This window comes from Anomaloglossus baeobatrachus, chromosome 3 (assembly GCF_048569485.1).
Source record: "Anomaloglossus baeobatrachus isolate aAnoBae1 chromosome 3, aAnoBae1.hap1, whole genome shotgun sequence".
Lineage (NCBI taxonomy): Eukaryota > Metazoa > Chordata > Amphibia > Anura > Aromobatidae > Anomaloglossus > Anomaloglossus baeobatrachus.
This window is the reverse complement of record NC_134355.1, coordinates 29,148,330-29,165,597: the sequence shown is the minus strand read 5'-3', so window position 1 is coordinate 29,165,597 and position 17,268 is coordinate 29,148,330. Positions and strand designations below refer to the sequence as shown.

At 48.6% G+C, this 17,268-nt stretch overlaps 1 protein-coding gene across 1 annotated transcript in view; it reads left to right on the top strand.

Annotated features, from left to right (window-relative positions):
• LOC142294905 (calpain-8-like) overlaps nt 1–17,268 on the top strand; it is a 100,214-nt gene that overhangs the window by 34,395 nt on the left and 48,551 nt on the right. The window contains exons 5-7 of the mRNA XM_075337968.1: nt 5,805–5,970; nt 15,580–15,660; nt 15,756–15,841. Coding sequence (XP_075194083.1) covers nt 5,805–5,970; nt 15,580–15,660; nt 15,756–15,841 — 333 coding nt within the window. The remainder of the gene's footprint in view (nt 1–5,804; nt 5,971–15,579; nt 15,661–15,755; nt 15,842–17,268) is intronic.

Here is a 17,268-nt window from a genome sequence, read left to right as displayed (position 1 = left end):
GCCTGTCCCGGCCCTTTCGGAGCACGCTTCACTATCAGCCTGGGAGCTACAACTCCAGACTCCTCTTCTGTCTGTCTCTCCACACACTCTGCTCCAGCCCCTCCCCTCTCCTCTGTTTTTCTCTTACCCTGGGGGATGTGGTTTGTCCTGCTGCACTGGTGTGGGATCAGGTTACCAAGGAGGATTAACTCTTTCTGTGACAACCTGGCTTTGCCAGGGCATCACATTATCACCACACACACGCACACGCACACGCACACGCACACACACACACACCAAATAAAAAGTGACCTAGTTATGGAACCATACAGTGCTATAGGGTTAAAAAACCGCCCTAGACCTGCAAATCCACTGTTTGTAGAGGATGTATATAGTAATGTGATAGAGTTAGTATTACATGCACAGAAACATAAGGGAGTTTGTTATAAAGATTCTAGGATGTTTTGTAAGGTAATGTCACCACCTACTAGTCGATAATTGTATTATGGGTGCTTGGTTGGATAATTAATAGTTAATTTGGGTGGAGACAAGGCAGAGACTGCAGGCAGCAGCCATCTTAGAAAGGAAGAGAGTGCAAGAACAGAGTGAAGAGAGGATGTAGGGACCTGGCCTGCTAGGCCAGGCGTGCCCGCTTCTGGTGGGCTGGACCCAGTAAATCTCGGGTGTGAAGACTACTGGAGGTACAAAGCCTCTCGCTCAGGGTTGGTGTTATGAGAACACCTGAAAGCTCCCTTCTCTACAGGGGAAGTGAGACCAGGAGTCACCGGGTGGGAGAGACAAGGGGTCCGAAACAAGAGAGAGAGATTGTGCTAGGAAGTCCTCAAGCAACGAGCAGGAGAAGTCCAGGAACAATATGAATGTACACCACAATGTTACTGAAAGATATTATGCCTCACGTACTGTGAAGGTATATGTTGAATTGGAAATGCTGTCACTGACACTGAGGCTTTCCACAATCTAATGTTGGCAGTCGTCCCATGGTATTTGGTCCCCAGACACTAATATATTTCTTGGTGTGACATCCCGGCCTTACACCAGCCCGTGTCCCATAACATCACCAGTGCACTGACCAGCGCAGTTAGGTTGCAGCAGCAGTATACATATAGAAGGTCTGTAAGGTAATAAACCCTGACTATATGCCTCTAATACAAAACTATCCCACCTCCAGCAGCTATCCCTACACTCAATGTAGCTAAGGGCGGTATTAATAGGGAATAGAATAGATGTAAGCTGTCACAATATGACTGTAGGATAGCAAGGGACAGTGGGTCCTATACTGTCTCTCATGCTAGGGGACCCTAGGCTAACCCTAATCTCCGGTTTACTCCTGATGGTGGAGATGCCGGAGTCCCATGCCTTGTGATGGCAACACAGATTAAAGGGTGCTTTACACGCTGCGACTTCGCTAGCGATGTAACACGCCAGATCGCACACATAGGTCATTTTTGTAGCGCCGGTCACATCTGCGATCTCGGCAGATCGTATGTGCGATCTGGTGTGTTACATCGCTAACGAGATCGCTAGCGATGTCGCAGCGTGTAAAGCACCCTTTAGACAGACAGTGAAAAAATAAAACTCAGAAGCCCTGCAAACTCACAGGAATAAACAATAAGAAAATAAAGAGAACAGCAAAAGAAGTAAGGCAGGAACAAAAGAACAACAAGGGTTAACACAACAATCGCTCAAATCAACAAAGTACTACAATCACCAGAAAGTCTGGATCACAACACCTCACTAGACCAATACAGAGAAGCTATAGTTGGCATTAGGGCTCTTTTCCACTTGCGTACCGCTTCCAATTCGGGATAATCGGAAGCGATATGCTAATGACCCTCTAGTGTGATGTCAGCTGAGGGTCATGCAACTGTGATGCGGTCGACGCCCAAGTCTCCCTGCGCTGATCGCATACATCAAAGAAGTTAGCAGGCAGAGTGCCAGAATCTGTAGTCTCCCCAGATCCTGATGCCAACATGACAGTCAGAGATGTTTGTTAAAACCTCCTGTGACATAACCCTGATAAGAACTCATGGTTTTAGTTTGCAGAAGAAAGGAATGTAAGTGTACCGTCACACTTTAGCGACGCTCCAGCGATCCCACCAGCGATCTGACCTAGTCAGGATCGCTGGTGCGTCGCTACATGGTCGCTGGTGAGCTGTCAATCAGGCAGATCTCACCAGCGACCTGCCCCCAGCCCCCAGCGACACGTGGAAGCGCTTGGTAACTAAGGTAAATATCGGGTAACCAAGCGCTTGGTTACCCGATATATACCTTGGTTACGAGCGCACACCGCTTAGCACTGTCTCCCTGCACTCCTAGCCAGAGTACACATCAGGTTAATAAGCAAACCACTTTGCTTATTTACCCGATGTATACTCTGGCTACGTGTGCAGGGAGCAGGGAGCCGGCACTGGCAGCCTGAGAGCAGTGGACGCTAGTAACCAAGGTAAATATCGGGTAACCAAGCAAAGCACTTCGCTTGGTTACCCGATATTTACCTTGGTTACAGCTTACCGCAGGCTGCAAGATGCCGGCTCCCTGCTCCCTGCATATTCAGATCATTGCTCTCTCGCTGTCAAACACAGCGATGTGTGCTTCACAGCAGGAGAGCAACGTAAAAAAAATGAACCAGCACTGTGTGTAACGAGCAGCGATTTCACAGCAGGGGCCAGATCGCTGCTCAGTGTCACACACAGCGAAATCGCTAATGAGGTCACTGGTGCGTCACAAAAACGCGACTCTGCAGCGATCTCGCTATATGAGACGTACCCCTAAGGCTATAATGCCTGCCTAGATGCCTAGAATACACTATCCCTTCTCCAGCAGCTAGCCCTACAATAAACACAACTAAGAGTGGTATTATTAGAGAATAGAATACATTTTTTACATTGCAGCAGCAAGGACTGTAAGGCTCTAATTCATGCCTGGATGCCTCTAATGCACTTCTCCAGCAGCTATAACCAACATTAAATGCAGTTACGAGCAGTATTATTAAAGAAAATAATAGATTTTTTTTTGTAGAAGCAGCAAGGTCTGTAAAACTAGAATCCCTGCATATAGGCCTCTAATACACTATAGGGTACTTTACACGCTGCGATCTCGCTAGCAAGAACGCTAGCGAGCGCAGCCGCCCCTTCGGTTATGCGTCACGGGCAAATCGCTGCTCGTGGCGCACAACATCGCTTACACCCGTCACACGGACTTAGTTTCCCTGCGACGTCGCTCTGGTCAGCGCACCGCCACCGTTTTTGCGATCGTTGATCGTCGCTCCTTGGTGTCACATGCTGCGATGTCGCTAACGGCGCTGGATGTGCGTCACTAACGACGTGACCCCGACGATATATCGTTAGCAATGTCGCAGCGGGTAAAGCACCCTTATCTCTTATCCAGCAGCTTGATTTTCACTAAATGCAGATGTCGCGGGCGGAGGAGGGGACGCTGCGCTCTCCCACTGCTCGGGTCCGGCTGCGGCTGCTGCTGCTCGGTGGTGGCTCGAGCGGTGGGCCGGATCCCGGGGACTCGAGCGGCGCTCCTCGCCCGTGAGTGAAAGGGGGATTGATTGTGGGGGATTTATTGTCCGTGACGCCACCCACGGTTGTGGTGATTTAGGTGACACCACCGCTGCTCTGGACGGGAATCCCGGGAGCGGTGACAGGGAGCAGCTGAGTTGTTAGTTCTCCCCTCCGTGGGTAGGGGGTTGGTTGTCTCGGGGCCCGGTGATGGGGTAGGGCTGGATGATGGCAGGCGGGTTGCGGGGCCTGGTGAGGTGCAGGGTTGTAGGGGCAGCGCTGTGCCGCACGGCACGGTGGTACTCACTCAGCCTGAGACGATGACACAGTTCTCGGTAAAACACACGGCTGGAAAGACGGGTCCCACGGACGGCTGCTGTTGCTTTGCCCCGGCAGGTTGACGGTGACTGCCTTTCCCTGCACCTATGTACTTCTGACGGTTCCAATGGGTTCCCACCGGTAACCCGCTCCCCGGCTTGGATATGGGCCGGAGGAGCCCCTTTTTGCCCGCAGGCGCTGGCCCTGAGAAACTGTTGCCTTGGCGGTGTCTCTCTCACTGGGTTGGACTGTTGCCTTCTGTCGGGACTTGACTGTTTGGAAACCCAGGAGGTCCCCTTCACTAACGGATTCGGCAAATGCACGGCGACTCCTAGCCTTGCCGGGGTCCGAAAAGCCCCTGCCAATGGTGCTGGCTTCTCCTCGTGTACCGGTCCGGTACCGCCGGGCCACCGCCCGTCCACGGTCCTTACGGCAACTCCGATAGGCCACTCCTGCAGACGGTCACCACCGTCTGCCAACCTTGCTGTCTCGCCCGGGCCACACACCCGGACGCTGTCAGTCAGTTGCTCCTTTTCCACTTTTCCTCCTACCACTTTCACTGTCTACACTAGACTCTAGCTCTGCCTGAGCTCAACTGCCTGCTTTTCACGCCTCCAGGACTGTGAACTCCTCGGTGGGCGGGACCAACCGCCTGGCCCACCCCCTGGTGTGATCATCAGCCCCTGGAGGAAGGCAACAAGGGTTTTGTGTCTGGCTTAGATGTGCCTAACCGGGGTGTAGGGTGTGGTGGTGTAATTACCTGTGGCCCCTGGCTTGTCCAGGGCGTCACACAGATAACAGCAGTATTACAGAATAGAATAGATCTTTTTACGTAGAAATGGCAAGGTCTGTAAGGCTAGAGTACCTGCTTCCATGTCTCTAATACACTATCCCTTCACCAGCAGCTTGCCCTACACTAACTGCAGCTAAGAGCTATGTTATAAAAGAATAGAATAGATTTTTACATTTCAGTAGCAAGACTGTAATGCTAGAATCTGTGCCTAAATACCTCCAATACACTATCTGCAGCAGCTCTCCCTACACTGTTTCCAGGATACAATGTGCCGAGCATGGCGTCTTATATAGACCAGATGCTACTGGCCAATCACCGTAATGCTAGTAGCCAACATGGCTATGGTATTACCGTGATTGGCAATAAATCTCGGCATGTTTAGTGCCTGAAAAAGAGCAGCAAAACATTTAAGGCGGAGACTCGAGCATGGTGCCTGAGCACGAGAATATCGATTGGTCATCACTACTCACAAGCTCCGCATTAACATGGTGAATACAAATCTCATCTTGTTGCAGGGTTTCTAGTTGTCACTCCAAACAATAACATATTTATCCCCAATTCTGTGGGCAGGGAATAAATGCTGATAGGGTACGCTCTTAGAATGATGGAAATTATACAGAGGGTAGTCTGGCACACCACTATGCCCATGTTGTGACAAACTGTTATGGCCTAATGGACTAGGATGAGACAACCTAATTTCGGAGTGCCATGGGAGTTGGTCATTTACTTACGGCTAAGACCTGTTAGATGCTTTTGATGTTCTGTCCTGTGTGTACAATGATAACAAATATTACAACTAGAGTCAAACAAAAAGATTTTTAAGTCTCTGGTCTAATGGTCATGTTGGTAGTCAAGGGCCAATGGACCCGAATCCTGCAATCATCCTCCTACCTGCCGGTATCTCTGAATCTCCTCCGATTAGCAGAGTAAAACTTGAAATAGGTGCCAGGGATGTCAGCAGGTAAGAGGCATCAGGGATCTGGTGTGACGGCCATCTCAACTCTAATGATACTCAACTCCATTTACGAAACTAGTAAAACTGGACATTCATGTTCTGTATAGAAGCATGGAAGCCTTTTATAATCATTTCCTATGATGACATTAAGTAACCTCGGTCAGACTCTCTCCTCTTGAGCACTTACCATTTCTCATTTTACATGAAATACTGCAAATGTTATTCTACACAGGATCATTGGATCGTATGAAAGCCTTGGTGGAGGATATATTATGGACCCACTGGAGGATTTTACTGGTGGGGTTGCGGAAGGAATTGTCACAAATAATGCTCCACAGGATTTGTTCCAGATGATCCAGATGGCAATAATTCAGAAGTCCTTGGTTGGCTGTCTCTCGGTAAGTTATAACATTTCTTAGTTTACATCACTGTTCAATAAAATGAATGAACATTGCAAGGGTAAAAAAAAAATAGTGGCCCAAGTCCCACAAACTATTTTTTCTGCCACCTCCCCAGCCCCTGTCTAAATAAAAACAAAAAAAACCCAAAATAAATATAACCAACATGTAACACTATAGACTCCATGTGCAGGACCACTGCTTGATAGAAGAAGGGCCACTGTGTGATAGAGAAAGGATGAATCTTCTACAGTCCTGCTGCTCCTAAACCTTGCCATCTGCTGTGGTCCTCCAAATCCAATCCCAAAGGACAGAAATATATAACAGGGCAATTTATGCTAAGGAAACTTTATATAGGAACACTCTTCATGGGTCACTGTATTCTGGGACAAAGTAGAGTGGATATTTTGGGGAGTGTTGAACTCGACTTTCTCCTACAGTCCCAGAGACAATGAATGAAGCATAGGCGAGTACGGGCATCTGTGCTTCATTGAAGATAGGGTTCTGCAAGACCAGGTTTCCAAGTTCTAAAGCCCTGAGGTTCCCACCTATGTATAGGCGATAGGTTGCGATCTCAGGAATAACTCTTTAAAGAAAGGAGTTGTATATCGATATGATTTTGTTGACTTATCCTTAGGATTAGCGGAACTATAACCAAGCACCCCACCGATCACCTGTTGAATCTTGAATTGGAGCTAATCAACCGTACCCAGCAGTGGATGATAACAGCTAATCAGTGGGGGTAATGTGTGTTGGACCCCCACCAATCTGATACTGATGACCTATTTCTAAGTTAGACCATCAATATCATATGACTGGGCCAACCCTTTAATATTCACTAGCAGAGAAAAATGTGTGCTCTATGCATTTTTAACCAAGAGGGAGTTTATAGGTATATGTGATGTTAAAAGCTGCCTAGTAAGGCTCATGCGACTCTGATGTGATCCTGCGATCGTATCACAGCTGTAGAGAAGAGGGAGGGAGCACTTTCTCCCTCTCCTCCCCGGCCTGTCTCTGCGTACATCGCACTGCACTCGGATTACATGTGAGTGCAGTGCGATGTTTCACACGCTCCCATAGACTTGTATGGGGGTGCGTGAGCTGAGACTCGTTGCCAAACGCATCATGCTATGATTCATTCTGATATGGCATGAGAAATCAATCGCAGATGGACACTGACCCATAGTTTTGCACTGGTGCGAGTGCGGTCCGATGTTTTATTAGATTGCACTCGTCCATGCAAAACGCAAATGGAACCAAGGCCTAACGGCTGCTTTACACACAGCGACATCACTACCGATATCGCTAGCGAAAGCACCCGCCCCCGTCGTTTGTGCGTCACGGGCAAATTGCTGCCCGTGGCGAACAATATCGCCGGTACGCGTCACACATACTTACCTTCCTAACGACATCGCTGTGGCCGCCAAACAACCTCTTTTTTAAGGGGGCGGTTCGTTCGGCGTCACAGCGACGTCACTCAGCGGGCCACCAATAGAAGCGGAGGGGCGAAGAGCAGCCCCATTCACTAGATTATCATTAGATATCATTAGATACGTTGTTGCGTGTAAAGCGGCCTTAAGGCTGCATATTGTCGATGTCTCAAGGGAACTAGGTATTTCCCATAGTAAAGACAGACAGTGAGGCAAACAGTTCATAATCAACAAGTTATTTAGTTCAACACATTAAATGTCACAAGTGAGACATCATCGGACAGGACTACCTTTCTCGTTTCACGTCCGTTCCCCTATAATCCTGGTTGCCCAAGCCTATGCTAAGTGTTCTCCTCCAGGCCCTTCTCTGCTGAGGTCACTCGGTCATGGTCAGAACTAGCTTCTAATGTGTCATGCGCCGTCCGTATCCACGCAGACCGATTACATCTATGGCGTTGGACTGTGTTCACATTGCAGAGTCTGACAGACAACCTGGTCTCTCTTAGGTGTTCAACTCAGCTGGGCCTCATCTCAGTTGTTTTACTGTTCCCAGCCATGCAGGAGTAAATCTTTTGGAGCAGCGTGCTATGAGCCAGGATGCAAATTTCCTCCCACAGCCGGTTTCCTCCTATTTAAGGCTGAGATGTTGTTACGGTTGCTGCGAGCACTGGAGACTATGTCCAGATTTCTTGCTACTGCACATGTGCGAGCGCTGGAGACTAAGTCCAGATTTCTTGCTACTGCACATGTGCGAGCGCTGGAGACTAAGTCCAGATTTCTTGCTACTGCACATGTGCGAGCGCTGGAGACTAAGTCCAGATTTCTTGCTACTGCACATGTGCGAGCGCCGGAGACTAAGTCCAATCTTGGAGCCATTGCACATGTGCGGGTGACATCATCGCTGACACGAGGTCACATGTCCCTGACACCTTCTATGCCGATTGGTCGCTGGTCATGTGCTTGTGACGTCTTGCTCGGTGATAGGCCAGCATGACGTCACTCCTGTCGTTCTGGCAGCGGATTGGCTCTGGTGTCCTCCATCTTGGATGAGGCACAGAGTCTATATAAGACCCTGACACACGCCGCATGGTGCTCAGTCCTCTTGGTTCATGCATATGAGTAGACGCTCTGTGCGCGTTCCTCTAGGCATTCCTCTGTCTATGCTAGGTGAGCGCTACCGGCAGGGTAGCGTTCTTATACCTTACAGCTTCGGCTGCTGTCCGTATCCTTACCTCTTAGGGGAGCGGACATAGGCAGGTGCCTGAGGCACATGGTCTGGCTGGGCCTTGTGATTCTACTCGTAGGTGGACGTTGCCGCTAGGGTAACGTTCCTTATACTGCGTCTGGCAGTTGTTCGTATCCTCGCACACTAGGGGAGCGAACAGAGGTAGGAGCTTTGTGCGGCTTACGCTGCTGTTCGTCTCTTTTGCACCACTAGAAGAGCGGACCTAGGCAGGTGCCATATCTAGTGGTTCGTGTCCTCGCACACTAGTGGAGCGAACGCAGGTAGGAGCTTTGTGCGGCTTACGCTGCTGTTCGTCTCTTTTGCACCACTAGAAGAGCGGACCTAGGTAGGTGCCATTTCGCACACATTGCCTTTGTCTCTGTGATTGTTAACAGAGATCATTCCACACACCCTCCAAGTAAGGGAGGAATTGCTTTACTTACTTATTATATTCTTCTGTGAGTTAACAGAGGTATTGCACTCTGCCATAGTCTGCAGCAAAGTCTTTGCACGGTGGACCCTGACTGTCTGATACTCCTTTCAGTTATTATCAGACAGCCCCCCGTAACATTAGGACTGAGCCAAGGGTCTGGCAGATATGGCAGAATATCAGCAGTTACACCGTTACCTACAAGTACTTGAGTCACGGCTCAAGAGTATAGAGGATAAACCACAGACCATGGTGACATCTGCACATGATCCTCGACTTGCTCTGCCAAACAGATATTCTGGCGATGCCAGATCATGTCGTGGTTTCATTAGTCAGTGTCAGATACACCTAGAGGTCAACTCTTCTCGCTTCTCTACGGAGAGGTCCAGAGTAGGCTTTATCATCTCCTTACTTCAGGACAAAGCCTTGGAATGGGCGACTCCCCTATGGGAGCGCTCTGATGTGGTTACTCTGAGACATCAAGACTTTCTTGATGCTCTTAAGGCGGTATTCATGGGTCCGCAGGTTACCCATGATGCGGCCCTGAGACTGTTAGATCTATCTCAGGGTTCGTTATCCACTAGTTCTTATGCCATTGCTTTTAGAACTCTGGTGGCAGAACTAGATTGGCCAGAGAAGGTGTTGATTCCTATCTTCTGGAGAGGGTTGGCAGGCTATGTCAAGGATGCCCTTGCTACTCGTGAGGTCCCTGCTTCTCTGGAGGACTTGATCACAGTAGCAACGAGGATCGATGTACGCCATAAGGAACGTAGACTCGAGGTCTCTTCCTCACGCCCTAAGCATCGGGCTATTCCAGTTGTTGAGGGTCCACTACCATCTTCCTCAGCATCTGAAACATCTCCCACTCCTATGGAGTTAGGTCATACGTCCTCCAGACTACGCAAGTCTGGTCCTCCTATATGTTACGTATGTCGTCAGGCTGGGCACTATGCCAACAAGTGTCCTAGTCGTCAGGGAAACTTCCTGGCCTAGTAACCATTAGAGGGGGGTTACTAGAGACGTCTTCTGCACCCTCTAAGTGTTGTATCCCAGGTCAGCTCTCGTTATCTGAGAATACATGGCCTATTATGGCTTTTGTGGATTCCGGAGCTGACGGGATTTTTGTGTCCTCAGGATTTGTAAAGGGACACAATATTCCCTCTATCATGTTAGAGGCGCCTATTCCTGTCCGTGTTGTTAATGGAACTATGTTGTCTGACTCCATTACATTGAGGACAGTTCCCTTGCGCCTTTCCCTGTCTCAGGGTCACATAGAGGATATTTCTTTTCTTGTTTTGCCTGAGGGTATAGACGACGTCCTTCTGGGTCTTCCATGGCTTCGGACTCATGCTCCTCACATTGACTGGGAGTCTGACAGCATTATTAGTTGGGGTTCGAAATGTCAGTCCCGATGTCTTCCCTTACCACCTAAGGTCGTTGCGGTTGCATCAACTGATCTCTCTCCCATACCTACACCCTATTTGGATTTCGCTGACGTGTTCTCCAAACAGGGTGCTGAGGTTCTTCCACCCCATAGGCCGTATGACTGTGCCATAGACCTTATCCCAGGTTCGGTTCCACCTAAAGGCAGGGTTTACCCCCTGTCGATACCTGAGTCGGAGGCCATGTCGACCTATATAAGAGAGAGTTTAGAGAAGGGGTTCATTCGTAAGTCTGTCTCTCCCGCGGGAGCTGGGTTTTTCTTTGTTCGGAAGAAAGAGGGTGATTTGCGTCCCTGCATAGATTACAGGGGTCTCAACGCAATCACAATAAAGAACAAATACCCATTACCTTTAATTTCGGAGCTCTTTGACAGACTGAGAGGAGCTCAAGTTTTTACGAAGTTGGATCTGCGGGGTGCGTATAACTTGGTACGAATTCGAAAGGGTGACGAATGGAAGACCGCTTTTAACACCCGAGACGGTCACTATGAATACCTCGTCATGCCTTTTGGGTTATGTAATGCACCCGCAGTATTTCAGGACTTCGTAAACGATGTGTTCAGGGATTTACTGTTATCCTCAGTAGTGGTGTATCTGGACGACATCCTGATTTTTTCTCCTGATCTGGAGACTCATCGTCAGGATGTCGTTCGTGTCCTTTCCCGTTTAAGGGAGCACTCATTGTTTGCTAAACTCGAGAAATGTGTATTCGAGCAGTCCTCATTGCCTTTTTTGGGTTACATTATCTCACAAGAGGGTCTGGCTATGGATCCTGCGAAGCTCTCTGCTGTCCTGCAATGGTCCGAACCTCATTCCTTGAAGGCGGTGCAACGCTTCTTAGGATTCATAAATTATTACAGGCAGTTCATACCCCATTTTTCTACTTTGGTGGCCCCTTTGGTGGCCTTGACTAAGAAAGGTGCTAATCCCAAAGCCTGGTCTACTGAGACATCTCAGGCTTTTGAGGCAGTAAAAAGACACTTTTCAACTGCTCCCGTTCTTCAAAGACCCGATGAGAATAAGCCCTTCCTCTTAGAGGTTGATGCCTCTTCAGTGGGTGCTGGTGCGGTCTTGTATCAAAAGAACGGTGCAGGTAGAAAAAGGCCGTGTTTCTTCTTTGCTAAAACCTTTTCACCGGCAGAGAGAAACTATACCATTGGGGATAGGGAACTGCTCGCCTTGAGATTAGCCTTGGAGGAGTGGCGTCACTTGCTGGAAGGAGCGAAACATCCTTTCCAGGTCTATACAGACCATAAGAATCTGACGTACTTACAAACCGCTCAGCGTCTGAATCCTCGCCAAGCCCGCTGGTCCTTGTTTTTCTCCCGCTTTCACTTCTCCATCAACTATCTGTCTGGGAGTAAGAATAACAAGGCAGACGCCCTGTCTCGCTCTATGCTTTCTACCCAGGAAGAGATTGACGAACCTCGTCTTATCCTTCCCTCCAGGGTTTTTCATACGCTCTCCCCTGTGACGTTAGACCAAATCCCACCGGGCAAGACCTTTGTTCCGCCTGATCGACAGAATGATATACTGTCATGGGCCCACACCTCAAAGGTGGGTGGGCATTTTGGTATTAGGCGGACACGAGAGTTACTGGAGAGGTGGTATTGGTGGCCACACTTAGCCAGCCACGTCAAGAGATATGTCGGTTCCTGCTACTCGTGTGCTCGCAACCGTCCATTACGGCAGAGACCGGCTGGGCTCTTGCATCCTTTACCAGTGCCAGATAGACCATGGGAGGTGGTAGGCATGGACTTTGTGGGTGATCTTCCATGTTCACAGGGACATAGATTTGTGTGGGTCATTACGGACCATTTCTCCCGGATGGTTCATCTCGTACCGTTATCGAGAATCCCATCTTCCAGGGTACTAGCCAAACTATTCCTCAAGCATGTCTTTAGGCTTCACGGGATGCCAGATCGTATCATTTGTGATAGAGGCCCGCAATTTACTTCCCGTTTCTGGCGAGATCTTTGTAGCCTTCTGCAAATTGAGTTGAATCTCTCTTCGGCATACCATCCGGAGACTAATGGTTTGGTTGAACGTACCAATCAATCTATGATTATATACCTTCGACACTTTGTTGCTGAGAACCACGATAACTGGTCCTCCCTCCTACCCTGGGCAGAATTTGCCCTTAACAATTCGCTGGCTGAGGCCACTGGGCAGACACCGTTCGTACTCAATAATGGGCAACACCCTAGGGTACCAGTACCGTTTCCCGCTGCTGCACCTCCTCCTCTTGTGGCCGACTGGGCAACTAATGCCAGAGAGGTTTGGGATCGGACTCAAGAGTCGATCCAAGCAGCTAAGGACCGTATGAAGACGGTGTCCGATCGGTTTCGTCGCCCGGCTCCTGTCTTTTCTCCAGGGGACTTTGTGTGGCTCTCTGCAAAACACGTGAAACTTAGAGTGAGCTCTGTCAAATTTGCTCCTCGCTTCCTGGGTCCTTATGAGGTTCTTCGACAGGTAAATCCTGTAGTCTATCAATTGAAGTTACCTGTCCATCTTAGGATTCATGACAAATTCCATGTCTCACTGCTAAAGCCGGCTATTTTACCTCACGCTCGTGAAGTGCACTCTCCTGCCTCTGATTCCTCTCGCTCTAGCTATGAGGTACGAGCCATAGTTGGTTCTAAGATGGTTAGAGGGCGCAGGTTCTTCTTGATAGATTGGGAGGGCTATGGCCCGGAACATCGCTCTTGGGAGCCTGAGGAGGCTGTCCATGCTCCCGACTTAGTTGCCGATTACCTGCGTCGCCGGGAGGGGGGCCCTTGAGGGGGAGGTACTGTTACGGTTGCTGCGAGCACTGGAGACTATGTCCAGATTTCTTGCTACTGCACATGTGCGAGCGCTGGAGACTAAGTCCAGATTTCTTGCTACTGCACATGTGCGAGCGCTGGAGACTAAGTCCAGATTTCTTGCTACTGCACATGTGCGAGCGCTGGAGACTAAGTCCAGATTTCTTGCTACTGCACATGTGCGAGCGCCGGAGACTAAGTCCAATCTTGGAGCCATTGCACATGTGCGGGTGACATCATCGCTGACACGAGGTCACATGTCCCTGACACCTTCTATGCCGATTGGTCGCTGGTCATGTGCTTGTGACGTCTTGCTCGGTGATAGGCCAGCATGACGTCACTCCTGTCGTTCTGGCAGCGGATTGGCTCTGGTGTCCTCCATCTTGGATGAGGCACAGAGTCTATATAAGACCCTGACACACGCCGCATGGTGCTCAGTCCTCTTGGTTCATGCATATGAGTAGACGCTCTGTGCGCGTTCCTCTAGGCATTCCTCTGTCTATGCTAGGTGAGCGCTACCGGCAGGGTAGCGTTCTTATACCTTACAGCTTCGGCTGCTGTCCGTATCCTTACCTCTTAGGGGAGCGGACATAGGCAGGTGCCTGAGGCACATGGTCTGGCTGGGCCTTGTGATTCTACTCGTAGGTGGACGTTGCCGCTAGGGTAACGTTCCTTATACTGCGTCTGGCAGTTGTTCGTATCCTCGCACACTAGGGGAGCGAACAGAGGTAGGAGCTTTGTGCGGCTTACGCTGCTGTTCGTCTCTTTTGCACCACTAGAAGAGCGGACCTAGGCAGGTGCCATATCTAGTGGTTCGTGTCCTCGCACACTAGTGGAGCGAACGCAGGTAGGAGCTTTGTGCGGCTTACGCTGCTGTTCGTCTCTTTTGCACCACTAGAAGAGCGGACCTAGGTAGGTGCCATTTCGCACACATTGCCTTTGTCTCTGTGATTGTTAACAGAGATCATTCCACACACCCTCCAAGTAAGGGAGGAATTGCTTTACTTACTTATTATATTCTTCTGTGAGTTAACAGAGGTATTGCACTCTGCCATAGTCTGCAGCAAAGTCTTTGCATGGTGGACCCTGACTGTCTGATACTCCTTTCAGTTATTATCAGACAGCCCCCCGTAACAGATGTGTAGTAGGAGACCGCTAAAGATAGTCTTTGATTGCAGTGGTGAAATCCTGGCTTCCGTGGCATACTTTTATTTGGTGACCAGCTAATCATTGTCTGCCCGGTTTGAGAGTTTACTGGTGTGAATTTCTCCTACCCCTTTTGGTGTATTCCCTCCGGTGTCGTTTTGTCTCTCATCTGTGGTCATTTGCGGTGTGAGTGTCTTTCAGTTCTATCCCCTTGTCTGTGCCTTCGGGAGGTTGTTACCTGGGGTCACGCCCTTCCCAGGGTTGGTGTTTTAAGGACAGAATCGGACAGGAGACAGGGCTTAGGGTGGTGATCTGGACCTCTCTACCATCAAGGGTACCTCCCGGGTCAGGGCGAGTGCAGGGCCCACAGTTACAGGGCCAGTGTAGCACCCCCTGACATAACGTTGACCATACATGAATCCATCCATTTCTTCAAATCACACTGTCTCACAGTTGATGTTCTGCTGCTTTGGAGTAAACAAGATCACCCACTAACTGCAGCGTTTTAGGTATAACTCCACCTACATGTGCGAACTCAACTGTAGCCAAACTTTATCTAACGCTATGATGAAGTCGGTTCTGTTCTTCTAGGACCTGGCTTGTGCCCCTGTGGGCTAACCCCACAGCTTAACTATTTCTTGACCTACACTCCGCTAATAAAGGGCAAGTCCTATCTTACAACACATCCTATTATTTACATTTCTACATTATTATACATATTCTTATACTCTAGGCAATTTATACATTAATATGCTTGCATCTTCAGGGTCAAGAATCTGACCACCTCTTTACCATTATTTGCTGTAGACATTTAGCCCTTTGTAATTTTATTGATTTATTGTGGTTTGCCAATGTGTCTGTAAAAAAATGTTGCCTGTCCGTAATTTTTTGATAAGTTGCCCAGGAAAAATAAAAAGTCAAGTTGGCAACCCTGACTTCAATTCCAGACACGGTCTGTGATGCCCAAACAGAAAATGTAACCTCATACAATCCATATAATGTTCATATCCATATGATCAAATGATTGAGGAAGTTGATCTTGATGGTCACCACAATGTATTGGACAAAAGCCAAGAAAATGTTATAAGTCATCCAAGGAAAGAAACTAAATCTTATGAACTTTTCTCTGCAGAGGTCTAAGGTTCCTAACGAAAGTGAATTTAGCAATAGTATCGGTAGAGGCCATGTATACTCTATCAGTAGAGCGGAGGAGGTGAGAAAACTCCAACACATACTTGACTTTAATCCATGGTAATTATAATCAGAGGACTTTATTTTGATTAATATATTGTGATCTTTACTTTGAAGGTCACTTATGGGGAAAATAAGGAACATCTCATCAGACTGCGAAATCCCTGGGGTCATGGTGAATGGACCGGAGCCTGGAATGATAAGTATGGTCTAAATTTCCTAAAATATAATTCATAATGTGTAGATATTCTTACTTTGTGGGATAACCCCTTTAAGGCTGTCCACAGTGGTCGATGCAATCAGTCTGGATTGCACATTTTCAGTTTACACTGACAATGATAATTTTCAGGCCTGCAGAAAAAACCCAATCAGAAGTCAATAGAAGGTTTTGCTAATTCTTCAACTGATCGCTGCCATGTTTACATGAGCCAATGATCACGAATGAAAATTCTAATGACTATTGGTCGCCAATGTAAAAGGGATTTTAGTCAATGCGGCGTTAGTCCTCATTCGCATGTCAGTATTTTTCATGTACAAGAAAAAAAAAAAAAAAAAATCGAGGTTTTGGACCAGAGTTGCATTTTAGCTTCATCAGTTTTTGATCTGAGTTTAGTCTGAGTGTCATCAGTTTTTGATCTGAGTTTAGTCTGAGTGTCATCAGTTTTTGTTGAACGTGAAAAATAGATTATCTATTCTTGTCCTGGGTTGGCATGGTGTCTTATTGGTTAGCATTGTAGTCTTGCAGCACTGGGGTCCTGGGTTCAACTCCCATAAAGGACAACATCTGCAAGAAGTTTTTATGTCCTCCCCGTTTGTCATGTCCCCATCAGAGTCCGAATCTGCGACTTCTGCTTCGATCACCGGAGTTTTCATGTCCTCCCCGTTTGTCATATCCCCCCATCAGAGTCCATATCTGCGACTTCTGCTTCGATCACCAGGCGACGACGTGTTCCCGCAAAGGACTATGCTGGTGATAGGAGAGGAGTCGTGCCAGTGGCTCTGGTGGGCGCAGGCTCCGCTCATCCACTTAGCTGGGTTTCCCTGGGACCTGTAGTACCACTGGCTGGCTGTAAGTGGCATGTGTTTTCCAGCTGAAGTTACCACCATTCAGCTTCAGCAAATGAGAAGACACCACACCCTTCTAATTCCTCCTCCTGTCTGCTGGTCACTGCCAGAGATAGTTTTGTATTTCTGCTTTCTGGTTCCCGCTCTGTTCTGAATAGTAGTCCCTATGTTTTGTGCCTCACTGCCATATCCAGATTTGACCTCTGCCTGGTTTCCTGACTACATCCTTGTCTGCCAATTTGTCCCTGTTCCTGGTTTGACCCTGCCGGACTACTACTCTCCTCTGGACTGCAGCCTTTCTCAAGTAGCAATCTCCGGGGCCCTGCAGTAATTCCAAATTCCTGTATAGGGGTTAAAGGGTTTCCGGGTTCTCGGGGTCCTGCTTTGTGAGCGGCTTTCCTCTAGCCTGTCCGTGACAGCCAGTCTGAGTCTGTGGTTCCAGGCAGGCGTTACACCATGTTTGTGTGGGTTTCCTCCAGGTTCTCCGGTTTCCTCCCACACTCCAAAGACATACTGATAGGGAATTTTACACTTTGAGCCCAGTGGGGACAGTGATGCCAAATGT